Below are 26,173 nucleotides of genomic sequence, written 5' to 3'. Positions count from 1 at the left end.
CGGCCGGTTAAATACGCGATGATAGTTCGTGATCAATTGGCTGTGGCGTTAAAAATTGATATCTTTAAAATGCTTTAGGTTGAAAATTACTCGAAAGTGGAGCGTGAATATTGAATTTGATTGATTTATTACTGCATATAAAAATCTCACAGGAATTTTTGATTATATATTATTTATATCAATAAATTAAATGAATTTTCTTAAATTATAAATTTTTTTTAATGTATAAACAATTTTTAAAGCCTTTTATTAACTAGATGTGAGTTTTTATGGAATATACAATAAATTTTATGAAAATTTTCATATTTTCTGTCACATTTCAAGATTTTTATCAACATTGTACTTATATTATTAAACAACTGTTTAAAATCACAGTATTTTAGTAGAAAACAATAAAATTAAATCAGAATTGTTGTCAATTTATTTTAAAAAATGGCGTTTTTTCAGTTTTTAGTCGCTTGAATAAATATTAATTTTATTTCTTTAATTTTTGTAAGGGAAGAGTTGGAATTTGAAACTTGAATTAATTTTTACCCATTACATAAAATGGGTTCTGGTCAATTTTTCTCTTAAATAAATAATGTTTTCTTACATTTTTAGGCAAATTTTATTATTTTCATTAATATTAACATTATTTAATAATTATATAAAGTCGAAAACAATAAAAGAGAATCAGAATTGTTGGCAATTTATTTTACAGACACATTTTTTCTTCCTTTATTCAGTTTTCAATTCCTTGAATAAATATTAATTTTATTTCTTTAATTTTTTTAAGGGAAAATTTGAATTTGAAACTTGAATTAATTTTTATCTATTACATAAAATGGGTTCTGGTCAATTTTTCTTTTAAATAAATAATATTTTCCTACATTTTTAGACAAATTTTATAATTTTCGTTAATATTAACATTATTTAATCATTATATAAAGTCGAAAACAATAAAAGAAAATCAGAATTGTTGGGAATTTATTTTACAGACACATTTTTTCTTCCTTTATTCAGTTTTTAGTTTCTTGAATAAATATTAATTCTATTTCTTTATTTTTTTTAGGGAAGAGTTAAATTTAAAACTTGAATTAATTTTTATCCATTACATAAAATGGGTTCTGGTCAATTTTTCCTTTAAATAAATAATGTTTTCTTACATTTTTAGGCAAATTTTATTATTTTCATTAATATTAACATTATTTAATAATTATATAAAGTCGAAAACAATAAAAGAAAATCAGAATTCTTGACAATTTATTTTACAGACACATTTTTTCTTCGTTTATTCAGTTTTTAGTTTGTTGAATAAATATTAATTCTATTTCTTTAATTTTTTTAAGGGAAGAGTTGAATTTGATACTTGAATTAATTTTTACCCATTACATAAAATGGGTTCTGGTCAATTTTTCTTTTAAATAAATAATATTTTCTTACATTTTTAGTCAAATTTTATTATTTTCATTAATATTAACATTATTTAGTAATTATATAAAGTCGAAAACAATAAAAGAAAATCAGAATTGTTGTCAATTTATTTTACAGACACATTTTTCTTCCTTTATTCAGTTTTTAGTTCCTCGAATGAATATTAACTTTATTTCTTTAATTTTTTTTAAGGGAAGAGTTGAATTTGAAACTTTAATTTAATTCCCATTTTCTTCTTTCTGTATTCAACCTTTTTCGTCTTTTCTATTAATTAATTGATTAATTAATCAAGTTTTTTGTTTTATATGTTTCTCCACACATTTTTCTTGTAAGCATATTTTAGGAGGACGTTGTAGATTGTTCCCCACAGAACCTTTCCTTTGCCATCTTAACAAAAACGTTGTTAGACAGAGAGTTAACACAGTTTAATTTAATTAATTTGCATGAAAGTGTTTTATTGCTTGAATGCACAATTTACCATTAAATTTTAATTGAAATTAAAATTAAAACAACAATTACCTTAAAATAGAAATGCAGCAACTCAAACTGACCAAAATTATTAATTAATTGGTGTGAATAATTTAGCACCTCAAAAAGGTAAACATAAAAGAAGTAGGAAAATGAGTTGCATAACTTTGTTATTTTTAATCCATGCAAAAGTCAGCGGAAATAGGCTGTTGAAAATAAACAAAATATGTGTGGTAACATACTAAAAAGTGCAATTTATTTATTTATTAACATATAATCCGCCAACGGTTCTATAATTCAATAAAAAATTTTGTTTTTATTATGGCAGGGCGTCATAAAAGAGAAAATGCAAATTTTAATTAATACACTTATCTATGTATTATTCTTGTCAGACAATGACTAACTGGAGGTACACGTACGTGAGAGCCTTTCGTTGTAACCACTCGACAATATTCACGGACACAAATTGATAATCTAACAAGTTTTCGTTGTAAATAATATTTTTTTTATATTGACATACTTGTATATGCCACCTTGAAATCGCCCACTGTATTTTTAGCACGTACTTTGTTAATAACGTTGTTAAAAATGATGCATTTGCAAATCCTAGAAAGTTACATAAAAATTTAATCCACCCATTGAAAATTTATGCACGTTTATGAAATTCTTGTTCCATTTAACAGTTCGTGGCTGTATCTTTTGATATAATTGTCGTTTCCCTTTTTGCTTCAGTCTTCTTTTGTTACAGTGCCTCAAATTATTTGTTTCCTTGGCTGTGTGTTGTTTCTTGGTACTGCTCAAGTCGAAATTGGACAGTTCAGTGACTATGGAAATTGTCATTTTAGTCGGAAGTTATTACACTGGTTTACATGGTTATTGCCCTTGAAATGAAAGCATTGAATGGGCAGGAATAAATAAAATATGTACATATGTTTAGATCTACATATATATTTTGAGAGGGCATTATTTGAGTCAAAATAATCCACATAATGGATTAATTGATTATTTGAAATTTATATATAATAGAAAAATGGATTATTTGAAATTGTTGCTTCAGTTTCGTATCAAATCTTCCATATATTTCGTCGTAAACATTAAATTTTGGGCAATAAAAGTGTGGACATTCTCAATCTCTTCCAAAAACTAAGCTAACCTAACTTAACCTAACAAAAAATAGTGTCATAAACAAAGTCAGACATGTACATAATAGGAAAATCGATTATTTGAAATTGTTGCTTCAATTTCGTATCAAATCTTCCATATATTTCGTCGTAAACATTAAATTTAGGGCAATAAAAGTGTAGACGTTCTCAATATCTCCCAAAAACTAAGCTAACCTAATTTAACCTACCCAAAAATGGTGTCATAAACAAAGTCGGACATGTACATAATAGGAAAATCGATTATTTGAAATTGTTGCTTCAATTTCGTATCAAATCTTCCCTATATTTCATCGTAAACATTAAATTTTGGGCAATAAAAGTGTGGACATTCTCAGTCTCTCCTAAAAACTAAGCTAACCTAACTTAACCTAACAAAAAATAGTGTCATAAACAAAGTCGGACGTGTACATAATAGGAAAATCGATTATTTGAAATTGTTGCTTCAATTTCGTATCAAATCTTCCATATATTTCATCGTAAACATTAAATTTAGTTCAATAAAAGTGTAGACATTCTCAATCTCACTCAAAAACTAAGCTAACCTAACTTAACCTAACTAAAAATGGTGTCATAAACAAAGCCGGACATGTATATAATAGGAAAATCGATTATTTCAATTTGTTGCTTCAATTTCGTATCAAATCTTCCATATATTTCGTCGTAAACATCAAATTTTGGGCAAAAAAAGTGTAGACATCCTTAATCTCCCCCAAAAAACTAAGCTAACCTAACTTAACCTAACAAAAATGGTGTCTTAAACACAGGGGACATGCACTGAATATAAAAGTCGATTATTTGAAATTGTTGATACAATTTCGTATCATATCTTACATAAATTTTGATCAATTAAAGTGAGGACATTCTTAAACTCTCCCAAAAACTAACCTAATCTAACCTAAAAAAGATACAAACAAAGACATACAAATTATTAGAATATTTGATCCGCAATTGGTACGGAACTACCCTACACAGTCACAGCATCAACCAAAGCCAGCAGCATAAATAAGTGGGAGCGTATTTCAAAATCGGTCTTGGAATTCAATACTACTACGTACGAACAGCCCCGGGGCCCGATTAAGAACTGGAAACCCACTCACATTAGCCGCGAGCTGTCCGGCGATTCCGAACGTTAACGTTAGTCACCGGCCTTTCAAGACGGTTGGGCAATCCTGCCCGAAAACACACAAATACTGTTAGATCACGTAAAACAGGTTGTCGGACGAAAAACACGGGTTTCATGCGGAAATTTGATTCTAGTCGATCGGTGAACTGTGAACGTCTGAATCGGAGGATTCGCGGAGTGATTATTCTTGTTTTTTTTTTTGTTTTGGCTTAATTAAGTTTCTCTTTCTCTCTTTTTTCCTGTTCGTTGTTTTGCGGTAGTTAGAGGAAACGATGCATATTCTAGAGACGTGAATAATGGACTTAATTCAGTGTTTTTTATGGTGTTACTTTGGTTGTAAAATTAAAGTAACCGTTATAACGTTTATTACAATAATTGAAACATTTGTCTAGATTTTACACTAAATTTTTATTTCTCGCCTGAATAAATTAGATTTTCAATAGTTTTTATCTTTTTAAACATAGATTATATATTTCTTCACATAATTAATTGATATAAAATGGAATTTAATTCATTTATAAAGAAATAATCCAAAATATTATCTTAAATAAAGGAGGACATGTCGTCATAAACATAAATTTTGGGCTTATAAGAGTGTAGATATTCTGAAACATTTCCAAAAATCTCCAAACTTAACCTAACCTACTCTAACTTAACCTAACTTAACCTCACCTAACCTAACTTAACCTGACCTAACCTAACAGAAAATAATGTTTTAAACAAAGGGGGAACTAAATTATGTACTATTTCATATAATGAATTCAGTTTTAACTTTTTTATTATAAAATGAAAATTAATTTATGTATGAACAAATAATCAAAATCTATTAATTAATTTTTTTAGGTAAACCTGTAATATTTTGACAACTTCTTTTTATGTATTAAATAATCATTAACTATTATTAATTATAATATATAAATAAGCCTTTTTTTAAAATTAGAAAAATGTTAATAATAGTGCTTAACCCTCGTATATGATCATTTTCTGCTATCATTAGACTGCCATCTAGTGGTGCACGAACAATATAACTATAGAACTGTGTAATGGTTGAAAAGTTTCAAGGTTACAGATCTCTGTAACGTAAATGTTAGTATAGCATTTTTATTATTGTGATTAAATAATTAATTGAATAGTCTTAGCTAATGTTATTTTAATTAACTTTTTTATATATCATATTGTTATAATTATAATTTTGTTTTGAGTCGCACAAATTTGTAGTTTAAAGGGAGTAACTTGTCGGTAAAGAAGAAATTATGTAGACAAAATGGTAAACAAAAAAGGAAAATAAAGATATATTCTAACAAAATAAATAATATCAGTTTGTTTTTTCTTACACATGTATCAACAATGCAACTATAATTACGGTTCATTGCTTCCTAATAGCGAATGGAGTTTTCTCTACTTTCAGTGGTATTAAAAATTGGCCCCAAAACTTGTGGCCCACAATCGACATATTTGGCCCTATCAGTTAATTAAATAAACATTATTACATGACTGCGTTAATAGTTTGTGTCGTTGTTAATGTTGTTTGTGTCGTGAACAATTTGTACGACGTGAAAACAAGTTTACGGTAATTAAAATTGGGTACCACTGGTAAGGGAAATCGTCAAACTCGTTTGCTCATACTCGAACAGCCGACCGAAGTCAACAAGTCAAAGTCCTAAACACTTCATTGTGAATTATCGCCCCGTTACGTTATTCAGCGATTATTGTTATCGCCGTGTTTTTAACGAAAGAAGGTAACAAAACTGACAGATTTAGTCTCGCCATTTGCTTAGTTAACACACTTCGTACGTTCACTTTTAGTCTTTAAAAACCATCGAAAATGGGACGTGTATTCGTTGTTGGTGTCGGTATGACCAAGTTCGAGAAGCCGGGCAAGGCGGACGGCGACTACCCCGACTTCGCCAAGGAGGCCATAACCAAAGCCCTGCAAGACTCGGGCGTTAAAATCAGCGAGGTGGAGATGGCCGCCGCTGGCTACGTGTACGGGGACTCCACCTCGGGCCAGCGGGCCATCTACGAGGTCGGAATGACCGGAATACCCATCTTCAACGTCAACAACAACTGCTCGACTGGCTCCAGTGCCCTGATGTTGGCCAAAGAAATGGTTGAGTCAGGTAAGGTGAACTGTGCTTTGGCTGTTGGCTTTGAGAAAATGGAGCGGGGCAGCCTGACCTCCAAGTTCATGGACAGAGCTAACCCCATGGAGAAGCATGTTGAAGTTATGGTTGAACTGGCTGGCATAACTGAGTCACCGATGACAGCACAGATGTTTGGTAATGCTGGCTTGGAGCACATGAAAAAATACGGCACCAAGCCGGAGCACTTCGCCAAAATCGCCTACAAAAACCACAAGCACTCAGTTAACAACCCCTACTCCCAGTTCAGGGATGAGTACACGTTGCAGCAAATCATGAACTCCCCCGCAGTGTTTGGGCCCCTGACCAAACTACAGTGTTGCCCCACTAGCGACGGGGCCGCTGCAGCCATCGTAGTCTCAGAAAACTTCGTGAGAAGTCACGGCTTGGAAAGCCAGGCCATCGAAATCCTGGGCATGGAAATGACGACGGACACACCCACCACTTTCGGTGACAGCTGCATGAAACTGGTGGGTTACGACATGACCAAAGCTGCGGCGGACAAGCTCTTCCGCAAGGCCAACAAGAACCCGAGTGACGTGCAAGTGGTGGAGCTGCACGACTGCTTCTCAGCCAACGAGTTAATAACGTACGAAGCCCTAGGACTATGTCCCCCGGGAAAGGCGGGCGAGTTCATCGACAAAGGCGACAACACTTACGGGGGCAAGTACGTGGTGAACCCCAGTGGAGGGCTCATTTCCAAAGGGCACCCCCTGGGTGCCACAGGCCTGGCCCAATGTGCTGAGTTATGTTGGCAGCTGAGAGGCCAGGCTGGAGCCAGACAGGTACCCGGTGTTAAACTAGCACTGCAACACAACATCGGGTTGGGCGGGGCCGTCGTCGTGGCCCTGTACCAGCACGGCTTCCCCCAGTACCAAAACAAGAACGTAGCTGTAAGAAAAACCAAACAAGCCACCAGCGAGGAAGGCTTCATCGTCACCCCCTACCTTAAAATCCTAGAACAAGCCATGCAAGAAGACCAAGACAATTTAATCGAAAAGCACAGGGGCATCTACGGCTTTAAAGTAACAAAGAAAAACGGCGACGAGGGTTACTGGGTGATAAACGCCAAAACTGGCAAAGGTTCAGTCGAATTCAACTCGAAACTCAAACCTGACGTTACTTTTATTGTTAAAGATGAGGATGTTGTCGAGCTGATTACCGGAAAAATTAATCCGCAGAAAGCGTTTTTCCAAGGGAAAGTTAAGATTCAAGGAAACATGGGTCTGGCAATGAAACTCACCGATTTGCAACGTACCGCTTCTAAGAAAATTGCGGACTTACGTTCTAAACTCTAAAGACTACTTCATCGTATTTCTTACTTGTTATTTGTTTTTTATATATTTAAGGGCATAGATTGTGGTATTCAATATTATATAGGTTTTATATTTTTTATATATACAATTATATTTACATATAAAATTGTTGTATGTACATAGTTTTAGGTTTCAATAAATTGTTTCAGTATGTATGAGTTAGTTATTGCTTAATATTTTGATTGGAAACAATGTGACATAAATAGAATTTTATCAAATTTGAACTTTGTTGTTACTGATAACATTATTTCAAATGTATTTTTCTCAATTACATCTTGCTTATAAATTTAGTTAAAAAGTTCAAGGGTTTTAATATTTATGATTATTATCTATAAATGCAAAAATCGAAGTTCAAGTAAATATTTTTTATTTTAAAATTAAAAAACATTTGATATACAACAGTTAGTTGAATTCCAGTCAAATTACAATCTTATCTTATTGTAGTTTAAATATTTTATTTGAATAATTTTTTATAAAAATTCAGGAATGTTTTGAACAGATGAACACTTAAATTTAAAAACTCCTTAATTCTATATATAGGGACACTTGAAATGCAAATAATTTCATTTTAATTGCGTCAAATAATATTATAAATATTTTGATTTGGAAATTGTTAATTGAGAAGAAATGTGTGCAATTGTTACTTACGTCAAACTTATAAGTAATTAACTTATAACAACATTAAGCTATTAATTGTTTAAAAATTATTCAGTTTGATAACATCTGCGATTTTTTTGTGTGATTTGTTTTTTTTTTCAGTAATTTTATTTATCTATTGTATATTTTTGCATTTATTTATTTTTTATTTTTATGCTACTTGTAATCGCCTTTAAAACTAGTACTTGGTTTGAATACTGATAATTGATTCAGTAGTAGAATATAAAAAAGTAAATAACATATTAAAATATGCAAGTGTTCATTTATAGTCATTGTTAAAGTAAATTTGTTAATTTTTCAATATGTTTTATCCTTTTATTGATATTATTTTAGTAAGTTTACAATAAAACTTACCTTAACTCTCAGTTTATTGGTCATGATTAGTGTATAAAATTGATTAACAATAAAAATTGATCATAAAAATTTCCAAAATTACAACTATTAAACACTTAAAAAATATCTAAAAACATATAAATTAAATATTTTTTAATATTTGAAAATCAGTACATTGGTAAAATATCAAAAATCATAATTTTTGACTTTTTACAAAGGCAAAAATTATTAAAATTTAAGAAAATTAAGTATTATAAAGTTTATTCAGTTTTTATTATAATCTGGAAAAATATTGAAGTCTCCATAATTTCAGATCTTATATAAACCACATAAATTTTTATTTTTATAAAGACAAAGATTTGTAAACCTGCAAAAAACGTATAATTTCAGATAGTTCATAATATTCTGTTTTTCTTACAATATGGAATAATATAAATAATCATCATCATTATTACAGATTTCTTACAGAATAAATTCATGAGATTATATGTATATTTTTATATTATTTTATTTTTCTTACACGACGGAAAATATTAGAAATAATGATTTGAAAACTTCAGTTTAGTTTTACTTTATTTTTCTTACCGAGTGGAAAAAATAGAAATCATAATTTCAAATTTCTTACAAAAACAAGTATTTGAAAAATGCGAAAATTATTTAGTTTCAATTAATTAAAAATTATTAAATTTATTCAATATTTCTTACAATATGGAAAAATATAAAAAAATATCATATATTCAGACTTCTTACAAATTACGAAAACCATCTAAATTTAAGAGTTCTGATAACATCAAAAATTATAGTTTATTGTATTTTTTTACAATGTGGAAAAAATTAGAAATTATAATTTCCAACTTCTTACAAACACAAAAATTATTAGATTTATTCAATATTTCTTACAATGTGGAAAAATATAAAAAATATCAGTTCCAGACAAACTGTGAAAAAATCATCTAAGTTTAAGAGTTCCGGAAATATAAAACATAATAGCTTATTTTATTTTTTTTACAAGGTGGAAAATCATAATTTCAAACTTCTTACAAAGACAAATATTTGAAAACTGAAAAAATTAACTAGAATCAAGTTGTCAAAAATTATTAAGCTTATTCTGTTTCATTTCATTATATTTTACACTCTTACAAACTACGAAAATCACTTAAATTCAAATGTTGTGGAAATATCAAAAATTATTATATTTTTCTTACAAGTTCATCAAAAATATTAAAAGTTAACATTTCTTACAAGGAGTAAAAATGTCAAAAATTATAAAGTTCAATCTGTTTATCTTACAAGCTGTGGAATCCATCTAAAGTCAAATTCTTTCGGAAATATCAAAAGTTATAATTTATTTTATTCTTCTTACAAGTTTATCGAAGATATTAAAGAAAAGTTCTTACAGGTATAAATGTCACAAGATAACACAATTTCAAAATTATATAATCCATATAAACTCCCTAAAATTATATAATTCATTCTACTTTTCTTACAATAGTACTTATAAAGAAATAAATTCGGTTTCAAGTTGTAAATAAAAAATATTTAAAGGACAAAACCCATATAATCTAGTTTTAAAATATAGTTGTTGAGATAATGTAGATTTTATTTTAAAATATTCTTTTTCTTTTTCAGTATTATATTATATAGCTTATTTAAATACACACACCGAAGCTCAGGTTTTGATACCATCAAATCAACCAGAAGCATACTTTAATGGCTCATCTTATATTAGACTGCAAACCACGATATCCTTAAAGAAACCGACTGGAATAAGTTTTCGAACATGTGCAGGTAGGTTATTATTAAATAGTTTTTGATTAATTGTATTAATTATTTTGTTTTTAGGTGGAGTCCTATTTTCCCAGCAGCAAAACGATGACTTAATCGAATTGTCTGTTAATATTGACGGATTATCGTTCCACGCCAAAACTGCAGGCAAAATTATTGATAGCAGGATACCTGGAAACTTTCTCGACAACAAGTGGCATACTGTATTCCTGCAATATATTTTAGGCAACCTAACCATTGATATTGATGGTGATACAGAGGTAATACTTTACTCTTTTGGGTACTCAAGATGTTTTGCTCAAGCTATATATATATCATTTTCAGCTGTTAGCAAACAACACATATCACAGCGAGTTACTAACAAGCCCAGGCTTGTATAATGAAGGGGCTGCCGTTTTACTCATAGGAAAGCAATTCAATGGTTGCATACTGGAAGGTCCCTCCATTGTGTTTCAAAACAATGTAATCTTGTCAAATCATAATGCCTTATTTGAATCATGTCCGATTCCATACGACAGTTGCCTTGTTACGGATCCGGCACCGAAGAATTTCTGTCTGACTGAACCCTGCATGTTTGGCAAATGCGTAAATGGACTAAAGGATTACTCCTGCCAGTGTCATCCTAGGTAATAAACTGCTTCTTTACATGAAGTACCCAAAACTGGTTAAAAGTGAATAAACATTAAAAGTCATCAACCAATCAATTTTTCTTACAATATGGAAGAATATAAGAAGATATATGTTTTTTCTGTTTATTATTTTTTATTACAAAAGTACAAAAGTCATATAAAATTCTTACAAGATGAAGAAATGTTTAGGATTATACACTTCATTTTATTTTTTTTACAATGTGGAAAAATATTTCTTACATTATCTCTCGTCATTCCATTTTTATTACAAGATGGAAAAATGTCGAAAATAATAATTTCACACCTCTTACAGAGACAAAGTATTGAAAATTAAGAAAGTCATGTAAATTCAAGAGTTTTTACAAGATAAAGAAATCTTCAAAATTATAAAGTTTATTCTATTTTTCTTACCATGTGAAAAAATATTAAAATTCATAATAATTTAAAACTTCTTACAATACCTCTCGTTATTCTACTTTTATTACAAGATGGAAAAATGTTGGAAATCATAATTTCAGACATCTTACAGAATCAAAGATTTGAAAAAGATAAAAGTCATCAAAATTCAAAAGTTTTTACAAGATAAAGAAATTTTATAGTTCATTATATTTTTCTTACGGCATGGAAAAATATTTAAAAAAAATAATAATTTTAGACTTCTTACATTATTTCTCGTGAGTCTACTTTTATTACAAGATGGAAAAATGTCGAAAATCATAATTTCAGACCTCTTACAAAGACAAAGATTTGAAAATTATGAAAGACCTCTAAATTCAAGAGTTTTTACAAGATAAAGAAATTTTCAAATTTATGGTTCATTATATTTTTCTTACGATGTGGAAAAATATTAAAAATCATAATAATTTTAGACTTCTTGCATTATTTCTCGTCAGTCTACTTTTATTACAAGATGGAAAAATGTCGAAAATCACAATTTTAGGCCTCTTACAGGAACAAAGATTTGAAAATGGTTTATATTACAAGATGGAAAAATGTCAAAATTCATAATTTCAAATCTCTTACAAAGATGAAGATTTGGAAATTACGAAAGTCATCTAAATTAAAGAGTTCTTACAAGATGAAACAATGTTAAAGTCTATTCTATTTTTCTTACAATGTGTAAAACTATTAGGAATTATAATAATTTCAGATTTCTTACATAATCTTTCGTTATTCTTCTTTTATTACAAGATGGAAAATGTCAAAAATAATAATTTTAAACCTTTTATAATGACAAAGATTTAAAAGCCATCTAAAGTGAAGAGTTCTTACCAGATGAAGAAATGTTTAAAATTTTAATGTTCATTCTATTTTTCTTACCATGTGGAAAAATATGAGTAATAATGTAATTTGAGACTTCTTACACAGGCAACGATTGTAAAAAATTTGTATAACAGTAAAAACCGAAAAAACCATGAGATTTCAATATTTTATTTCAATTTACTTAACAGATACACAGGCAAAAACTGCGAGAACGACCTAGGCGACCCGTGCAACCCGATGCCGTGCAAGAACGGCGCCTCCTGCCACGGCGACAGCTTCGGCTACGTGACGTGCACCTGCACGCCCAGCTTCACCGGCAAATTCTGCGACGTCGACATGAGCACCCAAGGCCTGTGCCAGATGAAGAAGTGCTTCAACGGCGGCTCCTGCGAGGTGGATCTGGTCAAACAGGTGGCCGAGTGCTATTGTCCTCCCGGCTTCGTGGGCGCTCACTGCGAGACGAACGTGGACGAGTGTCTGTCCAATCCTTGCTTGAACGGCGGCGTTTGTACGGACGGCATTAATAATTTTACTTGCGACTGCAGCCACACCGGCTACCATGGGAGGTATTGCGAAATGGACATCAACGAGTGTCAGGCGGCGCCATGTTTGAACAGGGGCACCTGTTTCAACACGTATGGCTCGTACATGTGTCAGTGCAGTCCCGGATTTAGAGGTTTCCATTGTGAACACGTAAGCTATTATAATTTTAGACTACTAGTAATAGTAGTTTATTAGTCATCAATTCGTTTAATTTTGTTATTGTTTCATTTATTAAATAATTTATTAATAATTACTGAAATTATTATTATTATTGTCAAAATTTCAATATTTGTAAAATTTTAAAATTCAAGAGTTCTTACAATAAATGTCAAGGAATAAAATTCTTACCAGAAAATTTTCAAAAAAAAAAAAATTCTGTAATATTTTATAGAATTTATTTCAATTTTTTTGGCGTTAAGTAAATCATAAAATGAACATACATGAAAAACGTGAGAACTGAATATTTCTTACAATATAGATAATGATCAAAATTCAGTACTTCTTACAAGATTCATTAGAATTTGTTTTTCTTACAAGATATCTATAATCGTCAAAATTCAATATTTCTTACAAGAAATTTTAGATTTCAGAAAAATGTAAAAAGTTACTACTAACTACAATTTCTTACAAAATTATTAAGTAATTTATATCAGTTGTTTTGACCTTAGTAAATCAAAAAAATTAGAATCAATAAAAATAATGTCTAACACAGGAAAAAACATGAGAACTGAAAATTTCTTACAAAATATGAAAAACATTAAAATTAAGAACCTCTTACAAGAAAAAATCATTAAAATTTGCCCAAGTCTTTCTTACAAGATGTCTATAATTATCAAAATTCAGTATATATTACAAGAAATTTACAATAATAAAATTCAGTACGTACTTAATTAATTTATCTCAATTGTTTTAGCATCTAGTAGATCATAAATGTATAAAAATGAAGGTTCTTTGTATGATCTAAAACATGAAAAATCGTGAGAACTAAACTTTTCTTACAAGATGTACAATCATCAAAATACAGTATTTCTTACAAGATGTAAATTCATTAAAATTCATCCAATATTTTCTTATAAAATATCTATAATTACGAAAATTTAATATTTCTTACAGGAAATTTTAGATTTCTTACAAGTTTGTGAATTTATTAAAAGTTATCCGATATTTTCTTACAAAATATCTGTAATTATGAAAATTCAATATTTCTTACAGGAAATTTTATATTTCTTACAAGTTTTTAAAATTATAAGAAGATGCAGTAAATACCAAAATACCTTACAGGTTCAAAATAATAGAATTCAATATGTAAAATGTTACTATTAATCAAAATTTCTTACAAAATTAATGAGTAATTTATCTCAATTGTTTTGGCCTCTTGTAGATCATAAAATTTAGTAGAAGTATAAAAAATGGAGGTTCTTTGTGTGATCTATAATAGGAAAAAAGTGAGAATTTAACTTTTCTTACAACATATACAATAATCAAAATTCAATGTTTCTAACAAGGTTGTTAGTTAAAAGTTGTCCAATATTTTTTTACAAGATATCTGTAATTATGAAAATTCTATATTTCTTAAAGGAAATTTTAGATTTCTTACAAGTTTTCAAAATTATAAGAAGTTGCAGTAAATATCAAGAATACTTACAGGTCCAAAATAATAGAATTCAAAAAGTAAAGTGTTACTATTAATCAAAATTTCTTACAACATTAATGAGTAACGTATCTCATTTGTTTTGGCGTCTTTTAAATCATAAAACTTAGTAGAAGTATAAAAAATGAAGGTTCTTTGTATTATCTAAAATAAGAAAGAAGAGAATTTCTTATAAATTACACAATAATCAAAGTTCAGTAGTAGAAGTATAAAAAATGAAGGTTCTTTGTATTATCTAAAATAAGAAAGAAGAGAATTTCTTATAAATTACACAATAATCAAAGTTCAGTATTACAAGGTGTAAATTTATTAAAAGTCGTCCAATATTTACAAGATATCTATAATTATGAAAATTCAATATTTCTTACAGGAAATTTTACATTTCTTACAAGTTTTTAAAATTATAAAAAGTAGCAGTAAATATCAAGATATCTTACAGGTCCAAAATAATGGAATTCAATATGTAAAATGTTACCATTAATCAAAATTTCTTACAAAATTAATAGTAGAAGTATAAAAAATGAAGGTTCTTTGTGGAATCTAAATCTGGAAAAAAGTGAGAATTGAACTTTTCTTACAAGATACACAATAATCAAAATTCAATACTTCAATACTAAAATTCGTAATATTTCCTTACAAGATATCTATAATTATGAAAATTCAATTTTTCTTACAAGAAATTTTAGATTTATTACAAGTTTTTAGAAGTATAAAAAGTAGCAGTAAACTTCAAGATTCCTTACAGATTCAAAATTATGGAATTCAATATGTAAAACATTTCTTACAAGTCAAATGTAATGAAATTCAATATATACTTACATAATTTAAAAGTTGCCAATAATCAAAATTTCTTACAAAATGATTAATAATATTTAGAAATAAACTTGAAACGTTTGATTTCAGGACATCAACGAGTGCGACTCCCAGCCGTGCTTCAACAACGGCGAATGCGTCGACCTGCGCGGCAGCTACGGCTGCCGCTGTCGCGACGGATTCGTCGGCGAGCACTGCGAGATCGAGCAGCACGCGATGACGCAGTGCGACGCGTCGTCGTGTCCGCCGTACGCCGACTGCGTGGCGCTGGCCGGCGGCGTAACTGGTTGCAAGTGCAAGCCGGAACATCCGGGCGACTATCCGAACTGCGACAGGGACTCGGTGTGCGCCCGCAAGCCGTGCCTGAACGGCGGCGTGTGCTCCAGCGACGGGAGCTCGTTCAATTGCTCGTGTCTGCCCGGATACGCCGGTAAGTTTGATGGGGATGGTTGTCTATTTTGTTGTGCGGTGCTTTTTGTCGGGATGGCTTCTTTGGGAATGTTTCGTGGTGGTGAGCTAAATCAAAGATCCACTTTAGTTTACATTTTATTTCTTCTATTCAGTTACAACACAGATATGGAGAGAGAATATGAAATTTAACCAAAAATTTTGTGGGAAAATGAATTAAATGAATGATTATCACAAAAGTGTAAAATATGTAAGATTTTTAACTGGATCTTACAGTTCCAAAAACACACCAAAATTGATATTAAATTTCTTACAAGAAAACTGACAAAACTTTGAGATATAACTTCTTATAGAATATAATAATTCAATATTTTTAACAAAATTTAAAATATGTAAGATTTTTTACCTAATCTTACAATTTCAAAAACACATCTATATTAATGTAAAATTTCTTACAAGAAAACTGACAAAATACTGAGATAACTTCTTACAGAATATAATTCAATATTTCTTACAAAATTTAAAATATGTAAGATTCTTGGACGATCTTACAAATACAAAAACACATCAAAATTAATATAAAACTGAAAAAACACTGGGTCAACTTCTTACAGAATATAATAATTCAATATTTCTTACAAAATTTAAAATATGTATAATTTCTTACTTATTTCTCTTATTTTAAAACACCTCAAAATTAATATAAAATTTCTTACAAGAAAACTGAGAAAAGCCTGAAATATAACTTATTATAGAATAGAATATTTCTTACAAAATTTAAAATATGTAATATTTCTTGCATGATTTTACAATTTTAAAAAACATCAAAAATGTAAAAAAATTACAAAATATATTCTACTTTTCTTACAAGATATAAAAATTTAATTTAATTTAAAAATAGTTTAAATTAAATTAAATATTATCAATTATGGAAATTCAATTCAATTACAAAATATAAAATTCAGCCTTTGATAGTTACTAAAATCAGATTGTTGAAAAATTAAGATTTCTTACATAATTTTACGAAAAGTGAAAATATTTAAAAAAATATTAAATATATTCTACTTTCTTTAAAAATATAAAATTTAAAATTAATATATGTATTTTTGACTCAGGTTACTGACAAAATTTTAACATTCAAACAAAAATTTACATTTCTTACAAATGTCAAAATATAAAATCCTTGTTTTTAAAATTTTCTAAACTAAAAAAATCAAGAAATCCTTTATATAAAGTCAAATATTTTGAAAATTCAATTCTTACAAAGATTTGAATTAGAAAAATGAGCCAAAAAAGTAAGATTTCTTACAAGATATGAAAAAGTTTAAAGCTCAGTTATTACAATCTTTCCATTATTAAAATTCACTACTTACAAGATTCATTCACATATTACAAGATAAAAAATATTTAAAAAACAAAATCATGATTTGATATAATGTATATAATAAAATTTACTTTTTGAGTCAAAATTTATTTATAATAATTCTGTAAAACATGAATGAAATTGAAAAGTTTCTTTGAAATATTCAAAATTATTTATGAATTAAGATTTGAGAACTTTTAAAATTTTTACATGATGCGAATTGTTGTAATAAAATTCTTACAAGTTTAAAAACACATTGCTTACAAGAATTTGAAATATACAAAATTAATAAAAAATCTAGATTTCTTACAAATTTTAAAACCTTTAAGAGTTTCTTACATGATAAGGAATTAATATCTAATTAAGATTGCTTACAAGATTTAAGAACTTTTAAAATTCTTACATGATGCGAATTGTTGTAATAAAATTCTTACAAGTTTAAAAACATATTGCTTACAAGAGTTTGAAATGTACAAAATTAATAAAAAATCTAGATTTCTTACAAATTTTAAAATCTTTAAAAGTTTTTTACATGATAAGGAATAAATACCTATTTCGAGACGTGAAAAGTTTGAAACTGTCATGAAAATTATGAAAATATAATGTCCAATTTATGGACATCTTGTAAATATTATTGGACCAAAGTTGCATACAATTTTTTAATTTCAAATCAAAAATTCACATTTCTTACAAATATAGAAATTTTCTAAACCACTAAAAGCAAAAAAATTCTTTATAAAAAGTTATATACAAATTTCATTAATAATCATGTTGATTACAAGATTTAAATTAGAAAAATGAGTAAAAATGTAAAATTTCTTACAAGATTTGAAAAAAATTCAGTTATTGTGAGATGTTTTTACGATCTCCAATTATGAAAATTCACTACTTACAAGAATTGTAAAACATGAATATTGCTTACAAGATTTAAGAACTTTAAAAATCTTACATTATATGAATCGTTAAAATCCTTACAAGTTTGAAAACACATTGCTTACAAAATTTTGAATTGTGCAAAATTAGTCAAACATTTAGATTTCTTACACAATTTAAAAACTTTTAAAAATTCTTACATGATGTAGAATTCTTATAAATTGTTATAGCTACTTTATTATAATTTTTTATATAGTCAAATACATTTAAATTCAACAAAAAAAAAATCTATAACATTTGAAAATTGTAAAAAACATGAAAATACAAGAGTTCTCACATAATGTGGAGATATAAAACTCTATTATATTTTAGTAATCATTAATCAGTTTTGAGGTAAATTTTTAATTTGAAACAAAATCTTTGATTTAGCTACAAGTAACCTTGTTACACCTTTGGTACTTGGTCCTCCTTAACTAACTTTGTTCTCTGTTTTTTTGTCGGTGTGGCTTATCACCTTGTTGCTTTGCGATGACGCACTCGCTGTATTGTGGACTGTTGCTTTCGTGTGTGTCTGTGTGTCGTGTCAGGCCCCGCATGCGAACGGAGGGTCGAACCTTGTCGGCCGAACACGTGTTTGAACGGCGGCGTTTGCAAGTACGACCTGCGCCACGGAAGGCGATGCGTCTGTCCGGACGGTTGGACGGGCGTCGATTGCTCGGAGAGAATCCGGTGCTCTCACCGGCCCTGTTTCAGGGCCACTATGTGTACTGACTACGTAAGTATCTGTTGGTCGGCGGGGGATGATCAAATTACCAACCCAAGGTGTAAGTTGATCGTTCGACGTGCTGCGCATCATCGTGGCATGTTCCATCCCGTAGATTTGTTGTTGTTTTGTGTGTTGGTCGACGTGTCGCACGCACTGAACTGTAACTTTTGTTCGTCCACAGCCGGGCAGTTATTACTGCACATGCGAGCCTGGTTGGACCGGGTTGAACTGCAATGTTGAACTGATTGTGTGCTCCACTAGATCCTGTTTGAACGGCGGCACCTGTCTAGTAGATACCAACGAGTGTGTGTGCGCACCGGGTTTCGCAGGTATAATTTCATGATGCTGGTTGTAATTTTTATCTTACACATTATATTTAATCAATAAACTAAAATATGTAACTTAATTAATGCTGGGATATTTATTAGTAGACATTCTTTAGCTTTATTATTATAGATTTAATAACTTAATCGCTTTTGCTTTTATGTATTTAATTAACAAATTAATAAAATTTTAATTACACAGGCCAACAACAATTTTTCAACTGTTCCTTTCGTCTATCAGATCTCTCTCTTATGAGATGGTTTAGCTGTTGCTGAACTTTGACGAACTGTTAAATCACCTTCAAAGTCATTGTCGTTTTCTTCATCAGACGTTGATGTTCCTGCACCACCTTCCAGCAACGCAGAGGGACTGCTGAAGACCTTATTGATTAAGATATGACCATTCCTGTCTAATGTTTTCCTGTTCTTTCACCTTTTATATGGATCTTCCACAGTTTTAATGTCTTGGTGGACACTTTCTTTAATATATTGATACCTTTTCTTCTTTTAATAAATGATTTAGCTATTGCTGAACGTTGACGAACTGTTAAGTCACCTTCAAAGTCATTGTTGTTTTCTTCATGTCGTTGATGTTCCTGCACCATCTTCCAGCAACCCAGGAAGACTGCTGAAGGCCTTATTGCCAAACCCACATTAAGATATTGACCATTCGTGTCTAATGTTCCCATTCTTTCACTTTTTATATGGATCTTCCACAGTTTTAATGTCTTGGTGGACACTTTCTTTAATATATTGATACCTTTTCTTCTTTTATTAAATGATTTAGCTATTGCTGAACGTTGACGAATTGTTAAATCACCTTCAAAGTCATTGTCGTTTTCTTCATCAGACGTTGATGTTCCTGCACCACCTTCCGGCAACACAATAAGACTGCTGAAGGCCTTATTGTCAAATCCACATAAAGATATGACCATTCGTGTCTAATGTTCCTATTTCTTCACCTTTTACATGAATCTTCCACAGTTTTAATGTCTTGGTGGACGCTTTCTTTAATATATTGGTTCCTTTTCTTCTTTTATTAGATGGTTTAGCTATTGCTGAACGTTGACGAACTGTTAAATCACCTTCAAAGTCATTGTCGTTTTCTTCACCAGACGTTGATGTTCCTGCACCACCTTCCGACAACGCAGGAAGACTGCTGAAGACCTTAGTGCCAAACCCACATTAGGATATGACCATTCGTGTCTAATGTTCCTATTCTTTCACCTTTTACATGGATCTTCCACAGTTTTAATGTCTTGGTGGTCTCTTTCTTTAGTATATTGGTACCTCTTCTTCTCTTATTAGATGATTTAGCTATTGCTGAACGTTGACGAACTGTTAAATCACCTTCAAAGTCATCGTCGTTTTCTTCACCAGACGTTGATGTTCCTGCACCACCTCCCGACAACGCAGGAAGACTGCTGAAGACCTTCGTGCCAAACCCAGATTAAGATATGACCATTTGTGTCTAATGTTCCTATTCTTTCACCTTTTACGTGGGTCTTCCATAGTTTTCATGTCTTGGTGGACTCTTTCTTTAATATATTGATACCTTTTGTTCTTCTATTAGATGGTTTAGCTATTGCTGAAGGTTGACGAATTGTTAAATCACCTTCAAAGTCATTGTCGTTTTCTTCAGCAGACGTTGATGTTCCTGCATCACCTTCTGGCAACCCAAGAAGACTGTTGAAGGCCTTATTGCCACATCTACATTAAAATATGATCTTTCATCCTTTATATGGATCTTCCACAATTATATATTGATTGTCTTCTCTTCTCTTTAGAGACGATTTAACTATTGCTGATTGTTATTAGCATGGATCACTTGTTCCAAAAACCAGTGACGATAAAATCTGAAGGCATTTTTGGTGTCAACACATTAAAAACACTCCAACCCTAACTCAGTTCCTTGTTTTCCTTCACAAAAAAAAAACCAAATTGTTGGCCTGTTTATTTCTCACATTAAAAATGTTCAGTGTACATTAATAGACCTTAACTTTTAGGAAAAGTATGTCAAATAAACGTAGACGAATGCGCCTCCATGCCTTGCCTGAACGGCGGCAAGTGCACCGACCTGGTGAACGGTTTCGACTGCAACTGCACCGACGACTGGATGGGCGACATTTGCGAAATCCCCTTCGACGCGTGCAAGCTAAAGTTGTGCGAGAACAACGCCACTTGCACGACGTCGGCCAACAAACGAGAATTCACCTGTGCCTGTGCTGAAGGTTTCGAAGGTACTCCCTTCCACTAAATTCAAAGTTATAACAAAATAATGTCTTCGTTTTGATTTATTTTTAAGGTGAAAGATGCGAGATTAACATAGACGATTGCGTTGGGGCTAAATGTGCTCCGGGGAAGGTGTGCTACGATCTCGTCAACGGATTTGAGTGCAGATGTCCTCCTGGTTATGCTGGCGACAACTGCAGCATTGATTTGGATCCCTGCGCCAAGGAACCTTGCTCTAATATGGCCACTTGCGAGGTCGACAAAGCGACGCATGAGTTCAGATGTATATGTCCTCCAGGTTATCAAGGTAAGATCAATTATTCTATATACAGTCAGTCCAGAAGAAGACAACAAAGCTGGCAAATCTGAATATTACGAAAAAAAGACATCATGAAGAATGGAGAAGAACGTAATTAAAATAAAAAAGTTGAAAGTAAGGATTAATGACAAGATGATAGAAATACACAAGAAAAAAGGTTTTGCTTCTCTCTTGCTTTCTTCGTTTTTGTCTTTCGTTCTGTTATTTCGTCCTTATTACTTTTTTTTCATCAGTATTTCTATCATATTGTCATTATATCCTTTCTTTCAACTCTTTTACTTTGATTACCTTCTTCCCTATTCTTCATGATGGCTTTTTTCGTAACATTCTGGTTTTCCAACTTTATGTTATTCTGTCTGCTTTTCTTTCTTCATATCACTCTCTCTCTCATACTTTTTCTATTTCTGCCTTTGTTCTTTCAATTTTCATTATATTTGATATTCTTCAATTTTGTACTTTTTGATGCCTTCATTATTTTGCAGCTTTTTGTTATCCTTTCTTCACATCACTCTTTCCTGTTTTTGTCTTTTTTCAATTTACTTTATATTTGATATTCTTCCTTTCTGAACTTCTTGATGCCTTCATTATTTTGTAGCTTTTTGTTATTGTGTATTTTTAATTTTCCAATACAAAAAGAAAATAAAAAAAAATTGAAAAGGGGAAAAACTGAAATAGAAAAAGCCTGTGATAAAAAGAAACTAAAAAAGATAGAATAAAAAAGATGGAAAACCTGAACTTTACGAAAAAAAGACATCAGGAAGAATGGAGAAGAACGTAATTAAAGTAAAGAAGTTGAAAGTAAGGATTAATGACAATATGATAGGAATATACAAGAGAAAAATGGTCTTGCTTATTCTTTGACATTCTCTCTTGCTTTTTTCGATTCTATCTTTCGTTCTGTTATTCCGCCCTTATAACTTTTTTCCATCAATATTTCTATCATATTGTCATTATATCCTTTCTTTCAATTTTTGTTTTACTTTGATTACCTTCTTCCCTATTCTTCATGATGGCATTTTTCGTAACATTCTGGTTTTCCAACTGTATGTTATTCTGTCTTCTTTTCTTTCTTCATATCACTCTCGCATACTCTTTCTATTTCTGTCTTTATTCTTTCAATTTTTCATTATATTTGTTCTGTCTGCTTTTTTTTCTTCATGTCACTCTCCCTCACACTTTTTCTATTTCTGTCTTTATTCCTTCAAGTTTTATTATATTTGATATTCTTCAATTCTGTACTTCTTGATGTCTTCGTTATTTTGTATCTTTTTGTTATTCTGTATTTTTAATTTTTAAATACAAAAAGAAAATATAAAGAAAAATTGAACAGGGGAGGAAGGAAAATCTGAATGTTACGAAAAAAAGACATTATGAAGAATGGAGAAGAACGTAATTAATGTAAATAAAAGTTGAAAGTAAGGATTAATGACAATATGATAGGAATACACAAGAAAAAAGGTCTTACTTATTCTCTGACATTCTCTTTTGCTTTCTTCGTTTCTGTCTTTCGTTCATATGGTCATTATATCCTTTCTTTAAACTTTTTTTACTATAATTACCTTCTTTTCTATTCTTCATGATGGCCTTTTTCGTGACATTCTGGTTTTACAAGTTTATGTTATTCTGAGTTCTTTTCTTTCTTCATCTAATTCTTTCATACTTTTTTCTTTTTCCGTCTTTATTCTTTCAGTTTTTCATTATATTTACTCTGCTTTTGTTTCTTCATGTCACTCTCCCTCTGATACTTTTTCTATTTATGTTTTTATTTTTTCAATTTTTATTATATTTGATATTCTTCATTCATGTACTTCTTGATGTCTTCATTATTTTATAGCTTTGTTATTCTGTATTTTCAATTTTCAAGTACAAGAAGAAAATATAAAGAAAAATTGAACAGTGGAAGAATGGAAATAGAAAAAGTCTGAGGGACAGTGATAAAAAGAGTCTAAAAAAGATAGACTAACATAAAGCTGGAAAACCTGAACGTTGCGAAAAAAGACATCATGAAGAACAGAAAGGAAGAATATAATAATAGTAAAAAAAATGTTAAAAAAGGATTAATTAATGACAATATGATAGAAATACACATTTTTCTCTATTGTCTTCTTTGTTTCTGTCTTTCGTTCTGTTATTCCGTCCTTTTTTCATCAGTATTTCTATCATATTGTCACATATCCTTTCTCTCAATTTTTTTTACTATGATTACCTTCCTTTCCATTCTTCATGATGTCCGGTTTTCCAATTTTATGTTATTCTATGTTCTTTTCTTTCTTCATATCACTCTCCCTCATACTTTTACTATTTCTATCTTCAGTCTTTCAATTTTTTATTATATTTGGTATTCTTGATTTTTCATATTATTCTCCCATACTTTTTTCTCTTCAGTCTTTAATCTTTCAATTTTTCATTATATTTACTCTGCTTTTGTTTCTTCATGTCACTCTCCCTCTGATACTTTTTCTATTTATGTTTTTATTCTTTCAATTGTTATTATATTTGATATTCTTCATTCCAGTACGTCTTGATGTCTTCATTATTTTGTAGCCTTTTTATCCTGCGTTTTCAACTTTCAAAAAAGAAATATAAAGAAAAATTGTACAGTGGAAAGACTGAAATAGAAAAAGCCTGAGGGACAGTGTTACGTTACGAAAAAGACATCATGAAGAACAGAAAGGAAGAATATAATAATAGTAAAAAAAATGTTAAAAAAGGATTAATTAATGACAATATGATAGAAATACACAAGAGAAAAAGTCTTACTTATTCTTTGGCATTCTCTCTTGCTTTCTTCGTTTCTGTCTTTCGTTCTGTTATTCCGTCCTTTTTTCATCAGTATTTCTATCACATTGTCACTATATCCTTTCGCCCAATTTTTTTTACTATGATTACCTTCCTTTCCATTTTTCATGATGTCCGGTTTTCCAACTTTATGTTATTCTGTGTTCTTTTCTTTCTTCATATCACTCTCTTATACTTTTCTATTTCCGTCTTCAGTCTTTCAATTTTTTATTCTTGATTTCAGTAATTCTTGATGTCTTCATTATTTGCTTCTTTATTTTCCTATATATATTTCTAAAAGTCAGTCTTTTTATCACAAAGAAGGATTTTTATTTTTTCTTTATTTCAGGCAATAATTCTTACTTTTGTTTTTGTTATTCTGTCTTTGGTCTTTGTGTTTTCCTTTCTTCCTGTTATTCTATCTCTCCTGACTTCCGTCGTCCTCCCTTTCTTTTTATTACTTTCCTTGCTTTCTTCCTTTCAGTCTTTTCAAAATGATAGATCGAGATGGAGTTCGACCAACAAGAGTTCTTTTTGTGTTTTAATTCAAGACACAATAAATGATTTTTCAGCAAGCACGATCAGTTTATGTTGAAACAACAGAAGAACGTCAACAAAAAATGGTGTTGCCTTGGAAACAGGCCGTAGATAAGGGAGATTATTGTTATTTGTTACCTCGTTGCCAACGAAACCGTGTGGTTTCTGGAATAATTTAGGTTGCACTGTTCGTCGAGTAGCTTTGACCGCTTTGATAAAATTCCAGAAGTGTTCACCAATTACTTATCTGTCTCTCCTTTTGTCTGTCGTTCTTCCATTCTCTTCATTATTTCCTTTGTTTGTCTTTTTATTCTAAAATAATTTATATATTTGAATCATTCACACAATGATTAGATACAATTTTGTTCTACCTTGTAATCCGCCATCATGATTGTTAATTCAGGCCACACGTGCACCACCGACATAGACGAATGCCAAATATCCGACGGCATCTGCAACCACGGCATCTGCATGAATACCTTGGGCAGCTTCCAGTGCTACTGCACGCCCGGCTACGCAGGCACCCGCTGCGACCTGGACATCGACGAGTGCCTCTCCCATCCGTGCAAGAACAACGCCACGTGCCACAACTTGATCAACAACTACGAGTGCGACTGCCCGCCCGGCTACAGGGGCAAGGACTGTTCCATCGACGTGGACGAGTGCGAGCCGAAGCCTTGTCGCAACGGTGGTACCTGCATCGACGGCATCAACGACTTCAACTGTGTGTGTCCGGAGGGACTCACCGGCAAACTGTGTCAGACCAACATCGACGACTGTGCTGTAGGTTTAATTAATGGTATTTCCATGGCTACGTTAGTTTTAACTTCATTTGTTTTCAGTCCTCGCCCTGCCAACACGATTCTCAATGCATAGATGGCTTGAATAGCTACACCTGCAACTGCAGCGAGACCGGTTACGAAGGTATCCACTGCGAGATCAACATCGATGATTGCCTAAGTGATCCGTGCCAAAATGGGGCTGTATGTAAAGACCTGGTTAAAGACTACGAGTGTAACTGTTTTAATGGCTACACCGGTACTAATCTTAACTTCAATAACAAAACTTAAGTTAATACTCATTCAATTTTAGGCAAAAACTGCGAAATTGACATAAACGAGTGCGAAGTAAACCCTTGTAAGTACGACGGAATTTGCCTGGAGAAATCAAATCGCACCCTTTATTTGCCAATATCCCGTGAATTAAATCTAGTACTGCCCGACTTCTTCAACAGAACATTCGACTTCGCCGACGCCGCAGGGTAAGCTTTAGTAGT

At 30.8% G+C, this 26,173-nt stretch overlaps 2 protein-coding genes across 3 annotated transcripts in view; both read left to right on the top strand.

Moving 5' to 3' along the window:
* LOC109602925 (protein crumbs) overlaps positions 1-26,173 on the top strand; it is a 39,948-nt gene that overhangs the window by 9,124 nt on the left and 4,651 nt on the right. Inside the window, exons 2-13 of one of the 2 annotated variants that reach the window (XM_020019369.2) lie at positions 10,244-10,402; positions 10,457-10,659; positions 10,724-11,025; positions 12,480-12,984; positions 15,389-15,728; positions 18,530-18,717; positions 18,890-19,037; positions 21,038-21,271; positions 21,337-21,570; positions 25,301-25,680; positions 25,740-25,935; positions 25,990-26,158. In XM_020019369.2, the coding sequence (XP_019874928.2) occupies positions 10,244-10,402; positions 10,457-10,659; positions 10,724-11,025; positions 12,480-12,984; positions 15,389-15,728; positions 18,530-18,717; positions 18,890-19,037; positions 21,038-21,271; positions 21,337-21,570; positions 25,301-25,680; positions 25,740-25,935; positions 25,990-26,158 (3,058 nt within the window). The remainder of the gene's footprint in view (positions 1-10,243; positions 10,403-10,456; positions 10,660-10,723; positions 11,026-12,479; positions 12,985-15,388; positions 15,729-18,529; positions 18,718-18,889; positions 19,038-21,037; positions 21,272-21,336; positions 21,571-25,300; positions 25,681-25,739; positions 25,936-25,989; positions 26,159-26,173) is intronic. The other variant, XM_049965434.1, reaches the window with a different exon arrangement.
* Positions 5,526-7,779, top strand: LOC109602926 (sterol carrier protein 2). The gene is made up of 2 exons (XM_020019370.2): positions 5,526-5,906; positions 5,974-7,779. The coding sequence occupies exon 2, from the start codon at positions 5,993-5,995 to the stop codon at positions 7,604-7,606; it is 1,614 nt and encodes a 537-aa protein (XP_019874929.1). The 5' UTR covers positions 5,526-5,906; positions 5,974-5,992; the 3' UTR covers positions 7,607-7,779.

This window comes from Aethina tumida, chromosome 3 (assembly GCF_024364675.1).
Source record: "Aethina tumida isolate Nest 87 chromosome 3, icAetTumi1.1, whole genome shotgun sequence".
Classification (NCBI taxonomy): domain Eukaryota; kingdom Metazoa; phylum Arthropoda; class Insecta; order Coleoptera; family Nitidulidae; genus Aethina; species Aethina tumida.
The sequence above is the reverse complement of the archived record's forward strand: the minus strand, read 5'-3'. Positions and strand labels throughout refer to the sequence as shown.

Coding starts and splice junctions, on each gene's coding strand:
- LOC109602926 (XM_020019370.2), top strand. CDS start 5,993: ATGGGACGTGTATTCGTTGTTGGTGTCGGTATGACCAAGTTCGAGAAG.